Source organism: Megalops cyprinoides, chromosome 2 (assembly GCF_013368585.1).
Source record: "Megalops cyprinoides isolate fMegCyp1 chromosome 2, fMegCyp1.pri, whole genome shotgun sequence".
Lineage (NCBI taxonomy): Eukaryota > Metazoa > Chordata > Actinopteri > Elopiformes > Megalopidae > Megalops > Megalops cyprinoides.
Genome location: NC_050584.1, coordinates 16374914 through 16392134, shown reverse-complemented (window position 1 = coordinate 16392134; position 17221 = coordinate 16374914). Strand labels below are relative to the sequence as shown.

Genomic DNA, 17221 nt, shown 5'->3' with positions numbered 1-17221 from the left:
ATGAAGCAAATCGCAACAGAGACTAGATGCCGCTGTATTTTCCCACGGGGTCCAGAACCAGCAACGGACAGAGGAAGGATGAGAAAACTGGAGACTGATGAGTCTGGGTAAAAGTAGGGTCGGTGATAAATATTATGGTTTCATAGATGGTGTGGTGAGAATATGCATGTGTGTGTGCATTTGTGTGTGCATGCGTGTGTGTGTCTGTGTGTATGAATGGGAGAGGAGGATAATGATGAGTTACCGGAGCCGCACGCCGCTACTGACGCTGTCTCTTGTTTGTTTTCTGACTCCCCCCTTCTCACTCAGTGTACAGGAGGGAGAGAGAAACGGAGAGAGTCCTCAACCGGGAAAGACACAGCCAATTCCTGACGTCAGAGCCATAGCACCTCCCATTTTCTCTCCTCCGCTAATTACAGGTTCAAACCTTTGGATTTTGGGACTGATGTTTCGTATATTATACGTACTTTTGGGACAGGACCGCAGGGTGAAGCTTTGCTAAATTTATTTTTTTTGGTGTGCAAATTCACTATAAAGTTGTTCCCCCCCCCCCCCATAAACTTTAATGTACTTTAATGTCTGATGGAAATTTTAGGATTTTAGGATGCGTTTGAGTATTTGTCTTCAGGGGCTCAAATTGAAGGGCTGCTTTTGGTATTTTCCAAAATATCACATAGACAGTATAAATGCTACCTTAAGCACCTAAGATTAAATGACGGTTAGTCGTCTCTTAAACTGTTTTGACGTATCACTGGTGAGCTTTTGATTGGTAACTAAAACCTAAGGCTCTGACCAGAACCTCCTTAATCCTGTTGCAGACCTATTCAATTATGCAAATGTTTGGCCAAGTGCAAATGCGTTTATGGAGAGACCAGTTCAATACCTTTCACATTCTCCAATCAACATAAACATGCTTAAAACAAGCGTTTAACAGGAATGTAAAAACTGTAACAGATTCATATCCCAGTTAACAACATTTCTTTAACAGGCATGCTGCCTTCTCAAACCTGGACTCATAGTTTCCCAAAATATCCACAGAGCTACTCTTCACACATTTAGCTGTGATGTCCATTAATCATTAGATATGGCATGTACCTCTGAGCTTCTAAACACTAATGAGCAGTAAAATCCTGACTTCCACTATGTGGTGTAATTCTGGCTCCAGGGAGCAGCCATTATCAGGCCGACCATCATCACACATCAGTGCCCCATTCAAGAACCATGTTAGATCCAGGCTCCACCCACTATTGACCATCCCCAGAGGCTCGCTGTCAGTAAACATACATCACGTTTTAACTTTTCACCTGTCAAGAATCAACCACATTGTCCCATCGCCCCAACCATTGCTCATAATATGATCGCCACATGCTACAAAGTGCAATGCCATAGCTGTTCAAAGAAGTATTTTCATATTTTGGTGAAAATTAAAGAAGATGGTTAATGGAAATGGTTGTTGGTGTTTCCCTTTATTATCTGATGCATTGCGATAAGTAACTTTGAATGCTGAGTGGTAAAAAGGTCAATGTGGGCAGTAGGCTATGCAGGGAACAGAAATAATCTAATAGAGTTACAATATTATGAGCTAAAATTTCTAAAACTGCTATGAATACAGCTAGAATTAAATAAGATAATACAATACATTTACAGGGGTTGAATCAGGGAAAATTTAGGCCTTGTAATAAATAACCTAAATGAATACATGAAAAGAAAACCTTACATTGCTTGCAAAGAGATGTATTGGATTGTATTTCATGGTAACACCATTATCATTTGAGGGTCAGATGTTTCCATTGGAGTTATCCATGGGAAATGACCGTGTGGATGTTGGACATGATTGCAGTGAACAGATGTAGAGAAGACAGACTTGAAATACATGGATTACTTTGGACCCGGCGTGCTGGGAGTAACCCAACCCAGAAACTATGCCAAATATCTTGTGACTGAAGTGTGCATCGTGATTAGAGGAGCTTTACGAAATGGTCATATTGTGTCACGGTGTCAACTCGAACAGCACAGAGCTGATGGTGCTGTAAAAAGTTTGATGGCACCTGTTGAAATAACAACTTGATATTACCGAAAAATAAGTCAAAAGTCCTTTTTTTATAATTCATCATTTCATTTTTAGTGAAAGTCTGTTTGTCTGATTTTTTTTTTCCACCATTGGTGTGACATGTGTGAAACAAGCAATACAAGCGAACGACTTATATTTCTTCTTCAGGTGTGACATACAATATTTACCCAAAGACTTACATGAATTAGTGGGTAATTTTATCATAATGTATGATTATGTTGGCAGTGTTCTGATAATTCTGATGGTTGCGATCTATACCCTTCTTGTCTTTGTTGCTGAAGTCAGATACAAATCACTGTGGTGTCCAGTTACAGCCACGTCTTTCTTCTTTCGCCTGATACAAATATCTCTGAATCTTACAAAATAAAGTTTAACTTTTAAAAAATGTATATATCAGTGACCATCTCAGGGCATAGAAGTAATTATAAAGATATAGAAAGAAAGAAATAGAAAGAAGTCATTTGCTTGCTTAAATTATATATTTTTTCTCTTATGCTGAACGACATTAACTTAATTTTGGTTCGCAAGAGGAGACGGAGAACGTCACAGATTCTTAGAATAGGTACTCTGATGACTTATGGTCATGGATCTTCGGCAATGAGAACTCCGGAGAGACCTAAGTCCCGGTCACAGGAGAATGTACTAAAAGTTTATACTATCTGCATGGAAAAACTGACGTATTTGTAAGTAGTATTTCATAGCTACGTGAACTTTGCTACAGGAGACGCACCAAATGGCAATTCTGGGCCACAGCTTGAATTCATCAGTCATATTCACCGACAGCTGTATAGGCTTGTAAGTCTGTCTGAATATCAGCTGAGGGGTAAAACGCAACAACGTGTTTGTGAATTTTACATTAGGTGACTAGATTTTAACAACAAAGTACTCTATGTCTGTCGCTTGAACAATGGCACAGACGAAGGCTTTTACTGAGGCTTCTGCCGTTACACCTGTCATCTGAGCATATGTGATTAATAGGATATTTTACATACCTCGGCTTTTAAATGATTATCATCATGTTTTGCAGAGCGAGGGCAGCAAAATTATTTCTACTTATTTAACAACAAAGTAAGCAGATAGATTCATTTTGAGACAGTTTTAGTTTTTCACTGATCTATTGACTTCTTCAGAGGATTTTTAAACAAAGAAGCCTACCTTTTTCTGGGATCCCATCAGAGGTGGAAAACCCCGGCTTCAGAAAGTAAAAGTCCTGCCACGTATTTATTCCACCCATGCACTACACCAGCTGAATTTAATTAGCACAACTCTTCAGCCAGGTAGAGGAGCTAATTAGTGAAATCACCTTGTTTAGTGAATGGCTAGAACAAATACATGGTAGGACTTTTACTTTCTGAAGCCGGGGTTTTCCACCTCTGGATCCCATATATTATGGCAAATAGAAGGGTAACATATTTATAGACACGGGGAGATCACGAAAAACAAAACCATTTTCTTGTTAATGACCAAAATCCTTGAAATAATATAGATAATAATATAGATGATACAGAATAGGTGTTTCTGTAGTGGCACATGTTAAAATGTTGTGAAACGACCAGTCATTTGTAGTGTTTAGATAAATGAATTGGCGAAGTACACGCAAAGGCTACCAAAACCCTAAGGTGTAAGAGTGACATCTACAGGTCACATTTGATACATATATATATTTTTTAGTAAATTCTAGAACTCAGATGGCCAGTGGTGCTGTACGTGATAACACAAACTACGGCTGAATCAGTTATAACAGAAGTTTTTTCCCCGGAGTTACGGAGGCATACAGATGCTAGATTGTGATGCACTAACTTTTGTACGTGTACATTTTTATATATTTTTTCCTCGTCTGATAGTTCAGAATAATTGGGTCAACAGCGAAACGTGTGAACTACCTCTTACATTGCATATACACGCGGAAATCAGTCCCATACATTGTTTTTACTATGCATGTCGAAACATGCGAATAAATGCACTGTTTTTTATAGCCTGCATATAAAATCCCTGGGTACCAATGTATTAATATTCAGAATATGACACATTATTGTATATACGTATGTATGTATGTTTGGTTTTGTTTTGACTGATACAAACACGTAAGTACCTTTAAAATTAGCCTACGTGTTTAAGACAGCACGCGCTTTTATATTTTGCTCCACCCATACGTGGCCTGTGACATTGTGCTTACAACTAAAATGGCGACCGACAGCAGCAATGAGTTGCAGCGTGAGAAAGAGATGCCCGCAAATGAAGAAGCTGTTGTTGACAAACATGAAGAGAGCTTGCCGTTGATTGAAAGCACTAGAAGAGAGTCGAAACTAACGCTTTACCATTGGACCCAGTCCTTCAGTTCTCAGAAGGTGAGCGTCATTGCATTTCAGCACCTTGGTCATGGACAGAGCTCATGAGTATTCTGGGGCTTTCCATGCTTGGGCTCCGGCCTGGTACACTAATGTTACTCTGAATGTATGCGTGCAGCATTGAGGTTTTAAGATGTACTTGATGACAAGCAACGCAGTCTATCAGTCATCCCCATGCATGTACGCAGCACGGTTACGAAATAATATAGAGACAGCGCTAGCTTGCGGCAGTCAATTTTAGGCGTAAACAAACCTTCTGGAATTAAATCGCTGAAGATGCATGCTCCGTTTTCCTCTTCAACATGATGGTTGATAACACTTAATGAATCCGGTATATAATTCCACAGAGGAGTGCGGAATTTACATGCACGCAAGTTATTACTAACATGACACACCACCCTAATTAAATGTGGATGGCAACTGGTATTGTTCCTGCCCGAAGTCGCTAGCTTGTATTTAGCTAACTCCATAACTCATACAAAATTTCGATAATCCTGTTAGTATGTCAAGTTCAAACATTTGCATTTAGGTAAGTAGCTTTGTGTCTTGACCTCGGGGGGGGGGGGGGGGGGGGGGGGGGGGGGGTTAGCTTCACAATAATCATGAAGTCACCCAATATGATTCTTATTTGGTGGCGATTCACCCTGTACTTCATTAGCTGTTGATTGATACAAACTTGCTAACAACAAACTTGCCAGCAACTTGTACAAGTAAGATCAAATGAAAACTCGCATTCGTGAGCTTTACCTGCTAGTTTGTACCTTGCTTGGCCAACCTTTGAAACCTGGTCATGCAGTGCTTCTAGTACTGTTGACTCCGTGTGGTTTTTCGCCTGTGTTGTAGGTATTCACTTGAAAGTCGCTTTGGATAAAAGCGTCTGCCAAATGGATAAATGTAATTCTAAATGTAAATGAAAATGTTTATGTGCCATACTCTCATTCAACAAGAACAGCACCACAGCTGCTACAACTGATATTACTCTTCTTCCTACTAACACATTATTATTATTATTATTATTATTATTATTCTTATTATATACAACTGATGTTTACCAAGCCTCACATAGAAAATGAAGTTTATATACTTGTATTGTAGTAAATATTTGAATGGTGTAGAACACAGTAGGCCCAAAAGGTGGATCCATTGTGCTTTATCTATATCCTATGGGTACACATAATTTAATATGTCCAGAGTAAAAAACCATTCCTATGCAACTATGTGGCTCATGAACAGACCCCATTGACCTCTCTATTTAGGTTTAATTTCACCAGTTTTATTGGGACACCAGCAAGGGGCCTGTTGGTCATGGGTTACTTGGTATTACAGGACACCTTTCCACCCCTCTCCCCTTCTGCTTAGAAAGGTTGTGTGCTACCACCGCCTCCCAGTCAGAAAACATGTCCCTCAATGTAAATAATTATGTGAGTGTCCTTCAATGTTAATTATGTCAGAAAGTCAAGATATCTAACAGGTGCCTGACATCCATTCATTAAATAACAAACTGCATACAATGACATCACATATTTGCCTTTTTCAGGTTTCCGCCTCTAACAGGGGTATGCATGTGAGTCCACTGTAGCCTAAATAACGATGGCTGCTGTGTGTATTCCAGGTGAGGCTTGCCATCGCTGAGAAGGGACTAAAATGTGAGGAGTATGACGTGAGCCTCCCGCTCAGTGAGCACAATGAGCCTTGGTTTATGCGCCTGAACCCTGCCGGGGAGGTACCAGTGCTGGTCCATGGTGACAATGTCATCTGTGATCCCACCCAAATCCTGGACTATTTGGAACTGACTTTCAAAGATGGTGAGTCTTTATAAGCAAAGCTGGGCAGATTACATATTGTGTTCTCTGCATGTTTTTTTGTGTGTGTTTTTTTTTTTGGTTTGTTTCTTACAAACACAACGTGAATTTTGTGTTTTCAGTACGTTCAAATGCCAGTTACTATGCCTTGATCCACACCACAATCATTTCCGTTCAATTATGTGTCCACCACCTCTTCATTTTTTGGGTTTGCTTTTTAATTTAGCATTATCATTTTCTTTTTTTTGTTGCTTTGGTATCTCTGTTGGTGTAGCACCGTGTTATGCTCTACCTGCCTGTAGCAGAACTATGGATAAAACAGAAATGAAGAAACAGGTAAGCATACGGATATTTTTATTTTGTGAAGAGTTACTGCTAAACATACAGTCACCTGAATGGTAAGGACTACAGTGAAATTGCTTTTATCCCAATCAGGTATATCACTCAAAGTTAACTTAATTATTATCATATACAATGTTTTATGTCCCATAATTTTTTTTGCTATTTATGAGTGCTGTTTCTCAAAAGCAAATGCATCCTATGAAGGACACACACACAAATCTGCCATAATTTCACATAGATCTTCCATAGCTTCTTTCAGTGGGAATTAGAAGTGAAGACATAGCCCACAACCTCTCTTGCATTTGTTTGTCTAACATTATGCTATCCATTGTAGAAAGGCAGCCACTGGGCTGTAAAAGAGTGCACTGTTCTGTATAATACATCATTAGAAAGATGACCGTTTGTCTAACTTTGCATTTCATGGTTGAAAGTGGCACATTATAGGTGCAAATGATTACATACAGTTTTCCAGGAACCAAACTTATCTTGGTCATAAAAATAAATAATTATTGTGCTACTGTGACTGTAATACAACCAGGGCAGCCTAGTGAAAAAATAGCATGCTGGCTGGCAAGCTAGTAGAAACACATGGCAGTGATTGCAGGCGATGCAAGGCACAGAGATGCTAAATTAAAGCTACTGACGTTCAGCATAGTGAGTCTGGAAGGAACAGTGGAATCAGATTGAATTAGCAGCTGTCAGTCCTATCACCTTTCAGGGAGATGATGAATACTGCCCATGGTGGGGAAAACAGTGGATTGGTTTGGTTTGAAACACATTTTTCAGCTAAGCTCAGATGATGGGCTAACTCACCCAAAACACAATGAGAATTGTTTGTGTGTCTGGAATCCTTTATGAGATGACTGATGTTCAGTAATGCATTTGTAGAGGCATGCATGTTACCATTACCATTGCCATTCTATATCAACAAAGCCAGCAAAACTGTTTTTTTACAGGTGTATGGTTATCTTTCTACCATAGAGTCTTATATGGTCTTAACGTGAATGGGAGATGGATTTAATTTTTAAGTAATGTAGTGTATCAACATATCTGATTATGTATTATTACCTTTCTGTCAATATTGTTTTGTAGAACTATGTACATAATGGACAGTGCAATCACATTTCAATGCAAAAGGATGTAAAAATAAATGGAAAAAGTAAGTTTGTCATAATTTAGTTGTTAACAGAAATAAAAGTAAAATGTTCTTAAATTTATGATAAAATGGTACACTTAAATTCGGTATATTCATACGCAATACTTTGTTGGGCATTAATAGTGGTTTTTACTTTTCTTCAGAGGGCACACCGAGGTTGATGCCTGAGGAGGGAAGTATGTACTATCCCAGAGTGCAACACTACCGGGAGCTGCTGGACTCTTTGCAGATGGATGCCTACACACATGGTTGTATTTTACACCCAGAGATCACAGTAGACTCCCATATACCTGCATATGCAACAACTAGAATTCGCGGTAAGCAATGGCTGCTGGGAATGAAATGTGCTCCTGTTAGGGCAAAAGACTTAGGGAAGGAAAGGAACGTATTAAGTAGCAAAATAAGTATTATGACCGTCTTCTCTGCTTATGATTTCAACAATCCAAATGTATGTAATGTGGAACTGAGCTATCAGTACTTGAGCAATGTTTCAGTGTGCCCACCGTAGAAAACCTTTGTCACCTTAGAAAACACGCAGACATTACACACTCTGAATTAATGTGCTACAACACAACATGAGAAGTCAGCTGCTCAAAAAACATGTTCTTCACTTTTTTCCACACCTTTATGTTCCTCCAAAAAGTGGGCTGTATCTTAAAAGTGATGTAATAACACAGACCAGCACCAGTTCATACTAATTACAGTATGTGAGCCATCCTCAGAGGAACATGGCAAGACATGTTTTTTCTTTGTTTTCAAAGCCTTCCCTGTCTGACATTTGAATAAACATAGCAAACCCTCTGTTAATATGGGCCGCCAAGTTGAATAAAAAGGGATATAAAACATACAGAAATATGTTTTTGAGTGAAATTGTATCAGCTGATCAGAATAAACCCTTATGACACTAATTGCATCTGCTCCATAAAACTCCATGCAGTTACTACACACTGATCGCTAACTATATTCTGCATCTGGTTCCTGTTTCAAGAAATGTTAGCTCTCAGGCTCCACAAAATGATTTATGTCTTTCTACATCAACAGGGGAATGTGTTCTTGTGTTTCTGAGAATAGACTGAATTTCCTACTTAGTTATGTAAGCTTATTAAGATCAGAACTAAAGCTCTCATTGCTGCATAGGCCTGCACAGAAAGTTCCATCTCGTGTGGAGCCTGCTCTCAAATGTTGATATATGTAGTCATTTGTCAAATTTATTGCTACTGACATTCTTTTTGGTATTACATTTTACCTGCAACAGCACAAATAGGAAACACAGAGTCAGAGTTGAAAAAGCTGGCAGCGGAGAACCCAGAGCTTCAGGAGGCGTATATTGCAAAACAGAGACGCCTAAAAGTAAGTGCCAGCAGCGGTCCTGCTGAACTCATTGTAAATGTTCACATCCTGAAATGTATTTGAATTATTCATAGTGTGACTGGCCATGGAAAGCCGTTATTTGCTGCTGGATGACAGATGGCGCTAGTCCAGTGACTGCTAAATATTCATTAAAAACTGTCCTAGACAGTGTTCATGAAAAGCAGAACTCTAGAGTTGCATCTAGCAAATCAGAATAGGACTGAAAGATGGATGATTCACTTGAATATGGTGTTACCATTCTTTGGAAAGCCTTGTTAGGATATGTGCATGAAATGAGTGCATTCACTCAAGGAAGAATTCCACCTGACGTCCAGGGTACCTTTTTGTTAACCTTGAGGGATGCATTACAGCATGGCTTTTCCTTTCCTTTTTTCAGTTTCGCAAAATTTTGTTAAATTACAGTCAAGTTTTGATAAAGTGTGGGAATTAAAAAAAAGTGATAAAAATACTGAAAAAACTGTGATACTCAAAGTTAATCATAATTCAATTGGATTGAATTATGCCCTCAGCTGCAGTAATTGCTGTAAAAAAAGATCACTGACTAGACTTAGAGATAGTGTACTGAAGTATGTTTCATAGGCCTAAAGGAAGAGGGATAATGCATGAACGCCATTATATCTGTCATCTTTTTCTCAAAGAATGATTGAAACGATGACAACAACTCTGTGCTTCTTTGTGTTTCAGTCCAAGCTATTGGACCATGACAATGTGAAATATCTGAAGAAAATACTAGATGAACTGGAGAATGTTATGGACCAGGTGGAAACTGAACTTCAGAGGAGAATTGAAGAAACTCCAGGTGAGACACAATGAATGCAAGCCCAATTTCAGTAGTGCTGTTCTGGAGTTGTACAGTACTAAGTCTTACACCTCTTTGAAGGGCTGCATGTTTTAAAAGAATGTTTATATGACATTCTATGTCTATTGTTGTTGCTTACTGTCATTGTCAATATTGTTGCTGAATGGTTGTGCCTGTGCTAGTGTTTCTGAATGGGCAAACATTCATCAAGTTTGGTGTTTTGCCACAGTCTGTTGTTAGAGGTCATTGACAACTTGTACACTGGTTTTGGATCACCACCTCTGTGATGTTGTGCCTCATCGTGTGTAATTTACTCACTGAACTCACCCCTGCAACACCCGATCTTCTGTTCCGTGGTGGGTAGAGGAGGGCAGCCAGGCCTGGCTGTGTGGGGAGTTCTTCAGCATGGCTGACGTGTCCCTCGCCGTGACGCTGCACCGCCTCAAATTCCTGGGGCTCTCCCGGAGGTACTGGGGCAACGGGAACCGGGTCAACGTGGAGACGTACTACGAGCGAGTCCTCGAGCGACCCACCTTCAGGAAGGTGCTGGGACACGTGAACAACATCCTGATCTCTGCCGTCTTGCCCACCGCCTTCCGCGTGGCCCGAAAAAGAGCCCCCTCCTTTGTCGGCGCCACTCTGTTGGTGGGAATACTGGGGGGAGTGAGCTACCTGGCCTTCCTGTATCTTAAAAAGAGGCTAGTGAGTTACAGCTGAGGTACTGGCAATATTATTTGTGCCGTTGCCGCACTCCGTGGCCCCTCTAGAGCATATACCTTATATATAAGTAGTAGAATTGATGCACCAAGAGCAATGTTTATTTATTTTAATGAGTGACTTCCATATTTCAATCAGTCAAAATATGTGAATTTAAAGTATAATATATAGCAAGATGTATATACTTTATTTTATATTCATTTGTCAGACAAGACATTCCTGCGATTCCTTTTATTATTATTTTCACTTAATGTGTGTTCCTCATTGTCCGCGTCATTGCACAATTGCACTTGTGTTCTGTTTGAGTTCTCACCAACAAAAATGATGTATGTTTTCCCACTCCTTACATTCTGGCTGAACTGAAATAAACATAATACAACTGTTTAAAAGTCTTTTGCACTTCCTAGTTTTTTCAGACCACTAACCAGAATCTCTCTGAGTTTGGATTGCGCTCAAGGACCAAAACCTCAGCCTCTGAGTAGCAGAGCTGAAATTTAAATGAACAGTCTCTGGCTTATGTAGATCGCCTGCATTCATACTCATACAATAGACAGACGTGGTTTAAAACTTTAAACAAAGTCAAAGTGTCTGGTCTTTGTATTCAGTAGGTGTGCTCTGGAAAAGGTAACTGTCAGAGAAAATACGAATGTTTAACTGGATATTGTAAATCATGAAGGAGTGTATGAAGCAATAGGGGCTCACAGTCTTGAAATAGCGGTGGCTAAAGACATGGCTAACTGCTCCGCTAATTGACCTTAAACAGTTTATAATTGTTTTGCATGACACTTTTGTTAACAAGTGTCAAGCTGCATAATGATCATCCTTCTCAAAATGACCTTTTTTTCTTGATTGCATCAATTGTCATAGAATTGTTGTGATGCATTCCACATTAGATCATTATATTCATAAAGAGAGAGGCTGGATCTGTTCTTAATAATATTTCTCACATGAAGTGAATATAAGTAGCAAAGATAATGCTATCACATTTAAAACAAAGCAAGAGGAGGAGCAGAATTTGCTAACCGGGTTTGAAGTGTAGGCTTGAATGAAATCCAACACAATTGAAGTGCATGCAGAAATCAGACCAAAATATGTGGTTACCCAGACAAATTTAGAACACCCAGACACAATTTGATTGACATGAACAAGTAAAATACACACAGAACCAATAATGAAAGCTTTGTGGAAGACAGTTTTACTCAACATTGGCAACATGCAAACCAGACTGGCAAAAAAGTGGAACTAAATTAGGTTAAGATTTTGCATTGTATTCATAGAGGAAGTGCAAAATTTTTCTTTTTTTTTCTGAATGAATAACATTGATTTTGGCAAGCCCTAAATGTAAATTTCAAATGTCGTGTGTGAGGTGCTCAAGATATTTTTGCTAGGGTCTATATAGCCAAAATTCAACTTTTCAGAGTCTGTTGGCTGCTTTGTCATCACTAGATGGCAGTATAGAGCCATTGCTCATTATCAAGTACACTCTGAAGGACGGTCTCAAATACCATTGTAGTGGTGCAATTCATTGGATAATTTCGTTTCGTGTGGATTGAAATATATATTTAAAGAAATAAAGTGGCCAGCAACAGGCCATGCAGCTGACAAAATAAACCTCATATTGGAACTGCATATGGTCACATATTGTTCCATTGATTGGTCTTGACATCTTGCTATTCAGTTGTTTAAACTTTAACAGGTGTTTCCAAGTAATTGGATGGAGCACTCCACATTGTTCAGAATCTGAAATGCAGGCTAACTTTCCTAGCACTGCCTAAGGAATCAAAAAAACATCCTCTATAGCTAACCTCTATAGTTAACTCCACAGTGTTGACTTGACAAATTTAGGCACTACTGCTGTCATTAGAAGGCAGGTATTAGAAATGATTGGCTCAGCTTCTGCTGTGTTGAGAGTATAATGGTAAGCACTTACCCTCACATGTGGCTGTAGAAGTCATGCAAAGTTAGAACATTTTACTTTGACCAAAAAACACGCAACAAAACTGCAAGCTCTCTCTGTGCACACAGATCAGGTTTCTGGTGTAATACATCATATATCTTCATAATAATAATATGAATTTTTATTCATTCTATGAATGCAAAGTATACTGTTTAAAAATATTCCTCACTTTGATACATTTTCTTTAAAGAATATACACTCTGTACAGCTTTGTTGAATATTGTGTCATTTGCTTATTCACGATGTAAATGGAAAGGATTGTCTTGAGGTACATCTACATCCTACTAGTAGAAATATTCAGTGAACATTTACATTTTCAAAATAATTTTCTAAAACAACATGGATTGAACATAGAATGCCCAACAAAGATTTCAGTTCAGGTCATTGAAGAGGTGAGTATAGGACAGGTGACTGGCATCAAAACTAAGTCACCTGACTTTAGAATTCCTAAGTGAGCTTTAAGCTCACATCACTGCAACACCTCTAGTCCAGCTCCTCAAGCATGAAGCTCCTCTGATACAACTGCCCACACCAAATGACTATTTTAAACAATGTTAAGCTCACAGTGCAGTACATGGGAGGCAACATTGTTTGGAGGATTGGCACCATTCTCTTCAGACAGATACCCCAGCTCCTCACACTGAACTGTGTTCAAATTCCCAAAATACTCACAGGAAGAAATAATGTGACTTCAATATTATTTTGCATAGATACTGTTGTTGTGGTCATTGAGCGTCCCCTTTTGTAAATAGGAAACAATCTTTCTTGCTTTATGTCAGCAGCTCCTAAAAATGTGACATTCTATGAGCTGAAACCACAGAGCTAAGAAATCTTTTCTGCGAGGAAACACAAAAATACACCATTACACGAGTTCCATGTACTCTTGGACAGATAGTTGTACACAACTGACAACATACGCCATCCAGCAGAGACAGTAGCATTGACACATCTCACACTGACAACAGCTTATAGCTGCAGCAGAGCACTGTATTTTTGGTGACCAGGTTTTGTAGCCTATGACTGGTACCTGCTCTGTGCTGCTATAGCCACTCTAATGCATCTGGTTGGACTGATGTATCCCCAGCAAAGGTGCTACAATAAACTATGTGTTAAAACCTGCAACAAGATTTGTGATAAACTAGCTGCAGTATTTATTATAATCACAATCAGTTCCGGATTAATTTTTAGTCAGGTCAGTAATTTCAACAAATACAACGCACTGAATTTTCCTCTATTTTCACCATTAATGACACTTGCATTTTGCAAATAAGCTTTTCTTATTTGTATATTCTATTTATAATGTGCAGGGATCGTGCAACTAATAATTAAAGGATCTTTGAGGAAGTTCAGAAAATCATAGTTTTATGTGAACATTGTGAAGGACAAGAAATCACAAAGTTACGAAGTGACAAGGTTACAAAAATCACAAAGGAACAAAATATTAGTTTAAAAGTATTTACAGTATTGTTTTGCCATTATTGTATAATAATCATATTTAAATTTCATGTAATTAGTAGTCATTTAATACCTAATTGAGATTATTCAGATATCACATTGGGAAAATTGTAAATGATCATGCAACAGGTAGCTTCATGAGGAGGCAGGAGGCCCAGATTACAGGCAGTAAGACCTGGTTGTCTTGAAAAGTTGTGAGAAGGTGCTGATGAGAGATGCCCTGAGGAATGCTGGCCAATGTAAACCATCCCTACCTTCGTGGGATGGAGCCAATTATTTTTACATTAACATTTTTTAGTTTAGTTGATGAGTAACTTACATAGCATACCATTTTCACATGTCTGTTTACACAGCTGGATAATTACAGAGGCAATTTGGGGGGGGAAGTTCTTTGCCAACCATGGCACAGTAGCAGTGGTAGGCCACCTGGGAATAAAACTGGCAACTATCTGGGTTAGGAGCCCTACCCTTTAAGTACTACACTACAATGCTAGCCCACTAATGACACAACTGATCAGTAGCAGTAGGATCTGTTTGTTCAAATAAAGGTTCAAGTTGGTATTCATATTTAGATATATACACATTTTCTTACAAGGGTGCAAGGCTGACAGGGAAAAAAACACTGAGCCCTGTGATATATATTTTCTGCACCAGCAAAAATAATGCTCAGTCTGTCTGCAAAGTAAAACCTGTGGCCCTCTGTTCCCTTTCGGCGGAACACCTAGCAGGAGTGTCCCAGTGTCAGACAGAGTGGTGGGCTGCTGTCTCAAGATGGAGCGCTTTAAACCACCGTCCTGTTTACCTCTGGGGTGGAGCCAGAGCACGTCGTGCCCACAGGGCGGAACACTAGGTGGGGCGGAAACTCCGTCCGACAGACAGGGCGGGAGATGGACAGAGCTGCCGTGGGGAGGGGCGGGTGGTCTTGGGCCCTGGGCCTTGGAGAAAAGTAAATAACTTCCTACACAGTGCTGAGTGGCCTCGGTCCCAGCCACCAAGTGGGTGGGTAGAGGTGGAGGGATGGGGGTGGTGGCAATGGAAACTTCCAAGGTAATCCTTCACAGAAGCCTTCCCCACGCTTGGAGAGCTGGAGGAAACATAAAGTACCTAAAGTGGGCAGAGAATCCCAGTCTCATGAGAAATAAATAATAAATAAAGTATTTGCAAGAGCTCCCAAGATGTTACTTTGTGCTTTTTTCATTTGCTATCCTGTCATTCCTGTGCCAAAGAGAGGGGACACATTTCCAGTGAATATTAATAATTGTACAATAAATCCCAACTAAACCCTTTTGTTGTATTTAAGATCTGGTAGAGGACCAAGCAATTTTTTTTGTGAGCACCAGTACAACTCTTTAAACGTTTAAACTGTAAATGCTGAGGAAGCCACCACAATAATGACTGGGCATGTGGCTTTTTTTCAAGAGGAATCAACCATTGGGGGGCCAGCTGTTACCCTGGCATAGATAGACTGACACATCACTGGGGTCTTAATCCACTCAGTACTTCTGATTACTATTAGTGTAGTATTAAGGGGTAATGTGAGTATAATGAGAATGGTTAGGCAATATAAATATAACTGTTTTGGCCGGATTGTCTGTTCTTCTTAAGTTCTCCTTTTTTGCCCTGCTCTCCTGTAGCTGTCTTCAGCATAGGGGATAATTCCATCAGCACGAGCTGTTCCCTAATGTTACTCAGTCCCTTCGTACTTAATTGAGGCAGTTATGAGGGAGTTTCTCAATTGTTGTTGAGAGAGAACTTGTTGCACAAGATTGAACTGGAGATAAAGGGACTAATGACGTCAGACCGACTCTTTGAGAAAATACCCATTACGTGTTTCTCAGATAGTCACATTCAACCCTGCAGAAATTTCCCTTTGGAAAAAGGAAAGGAACCTCTCTTAAATGTCCTGGCTCGCATGAATGCCTTCTGAGAAAGAACACAGCTTTTCCAGAAACTGACCGTCATTTGCTTTTAAAGTTGTTTTAGTATAATGTTTGCTGACTCGGCTGGTGCGCTCTTGGCTGTTGACACTACTGTTAAAATGGCCCCCCGCGAGTTTGCACATCACGGCTTTATGATGAAATCCTTTGCCATCCGCCATCTTTACATGTGCTACTCAAATGTTTAAACAAGCTGTACTTGAGCAGAGACGAGGGGGAAAGAGATTCTGGCATGTTTGTAGCAAAGACTATGTTGTAAATTCCTATTTAATTTGACGGTTATAGCCAAACTAAGCATACTTTCCCATTTATTTCCATAATGAGTATTTTATGTGATTGAAGGAGCAAGGGCCTCTATATGACTAAATAACTGTACAATCTCACTGGAAACAAAATACCAGAGCAGTCTCTTCCCTCACTTAATACACTGAAGAAAATCTCTTTGCAATCCGTACCCACTTTTGTTACTATCATGTATTTAATGAGTAAACCTGTTCCTTTATTCCCTAAGAAAGAAATGTCGATAGTATCCCTGTGTAATCCATCTTTCATTAATATGGGAGAGGCCATCAGACAAATGTTCAAATGGAATGGAATGAAAGGGAATCAAATTTTCTTTTCTTGCAGTATCACATGACTCTGCATGCACGCACTAAATGGAGATCCATGAGGGAACATTTCAACCATCTGTGTCATTTTATCTCTCTCTTCAGGCCACTGTATTCACGTTCTGCAAATTTACTTAAAAAAAAAGGCCTTTGCTAAGGGTTTGCCCCTTCTCTCAACATATCAAAGAGCAACTGTACCCATCCAGGCCTTCCAGCTCTTCTTGCTGCTGCTCCTTTTGGATACATCTTCCTGTCACTGGTCACATATGATGAAAGACACCACCACAAAAATTACTTTGTACCATTCAGTTTGCTTATGTAAATCAGTGATAGAAATGTAACTAGCAAGACACTGGCTGTATCTCCCATGCAAAAAGTTTTTTGCGGTGCTTTTCAAATTGAAATTAGTGGACCTTAAGGGAAAATATCATTAAATAGGTAATTTTTTTGTTTGACTAATAGGTCTGATTAAATGAATGCAAATTAAATTAGGAAAACACACACATACACATGCACACACATGCACACACACACACACACACACACACACACACACACACACACACACACACACACACACAATGTATAGGCAATGTATAGGAAATGTATAGGCACAGGATTATGCATACAATACAATACTTAGCCAGCGTACAATTTA

General features: G+C 39.4%; 1 protein-coding gene across 2 annotated transcripts; it reads left to right on the top strand.

Moving 5' to 3' along the window:
• Positions 1-3845: 3845 nt before the first annotated feature.
• gdap1 (ganglioside induced differentiation associated protein 1) lies at positions 3846-10938 on the top strand. Of its 2 annotated transcripts, none has more exons than XM_036522075.1 (6): positions 3846-4419; positions 6032-6224; positions 7863-8036; positions 8975-9069; positions 9775-9889; positions 10254-10938. In XM_036522075.1, exons 1-6 carry the CDS (start codon positions 4255-4257, stop codon positions 10604-10606), a joined length of 1095 nt encoding a protein of 364 aa, XP_036377968.1. In that variant the 5' UTR covers positions 3846-4254; the 3' UTR covers positions 10607-10938. The 2 variants fall into 2 exon arrangements, with proteins under 2 accessions (XP_036377968.1, XP_036377969.1); XM_036522076.1 differs by lacking the exon at positions 3846-4419 and adding an exon at positions 6496-6557 and having other exon boundaries at positions 6196-6224.
• Positions 10939-17221: the final 6283 nt, after the last annotated feature.

What these genes read in the sequence shown, in the direction of transcription:
- gdap1 (XM_036522075.1), top strand. Translation starts at nt 4,255, where the DNA reads ATGGCGACCGACAGCAGCAATGAGTTGCAGCGTGAGAAAGAGATGCCC. An exon ending in AGTCCTTCAGTTCTCAGAAG is followed by an intron (nt 4,420 to 6,031) that starts GTGAGCGTCATT and finishes TGTGTATTCCAG; the next exon opens with GTGAGGCTTGCCATCGCTGA. An exon ending in GAGAATTGAAGAAACTCCAG is followed by an intron (nt 9,890 to 10,253) that starts GTGAGACACAAT and finishes CGTGGTGGGTAG; the next exon opens with AGGAGGGCAGCCAGGCCTGG.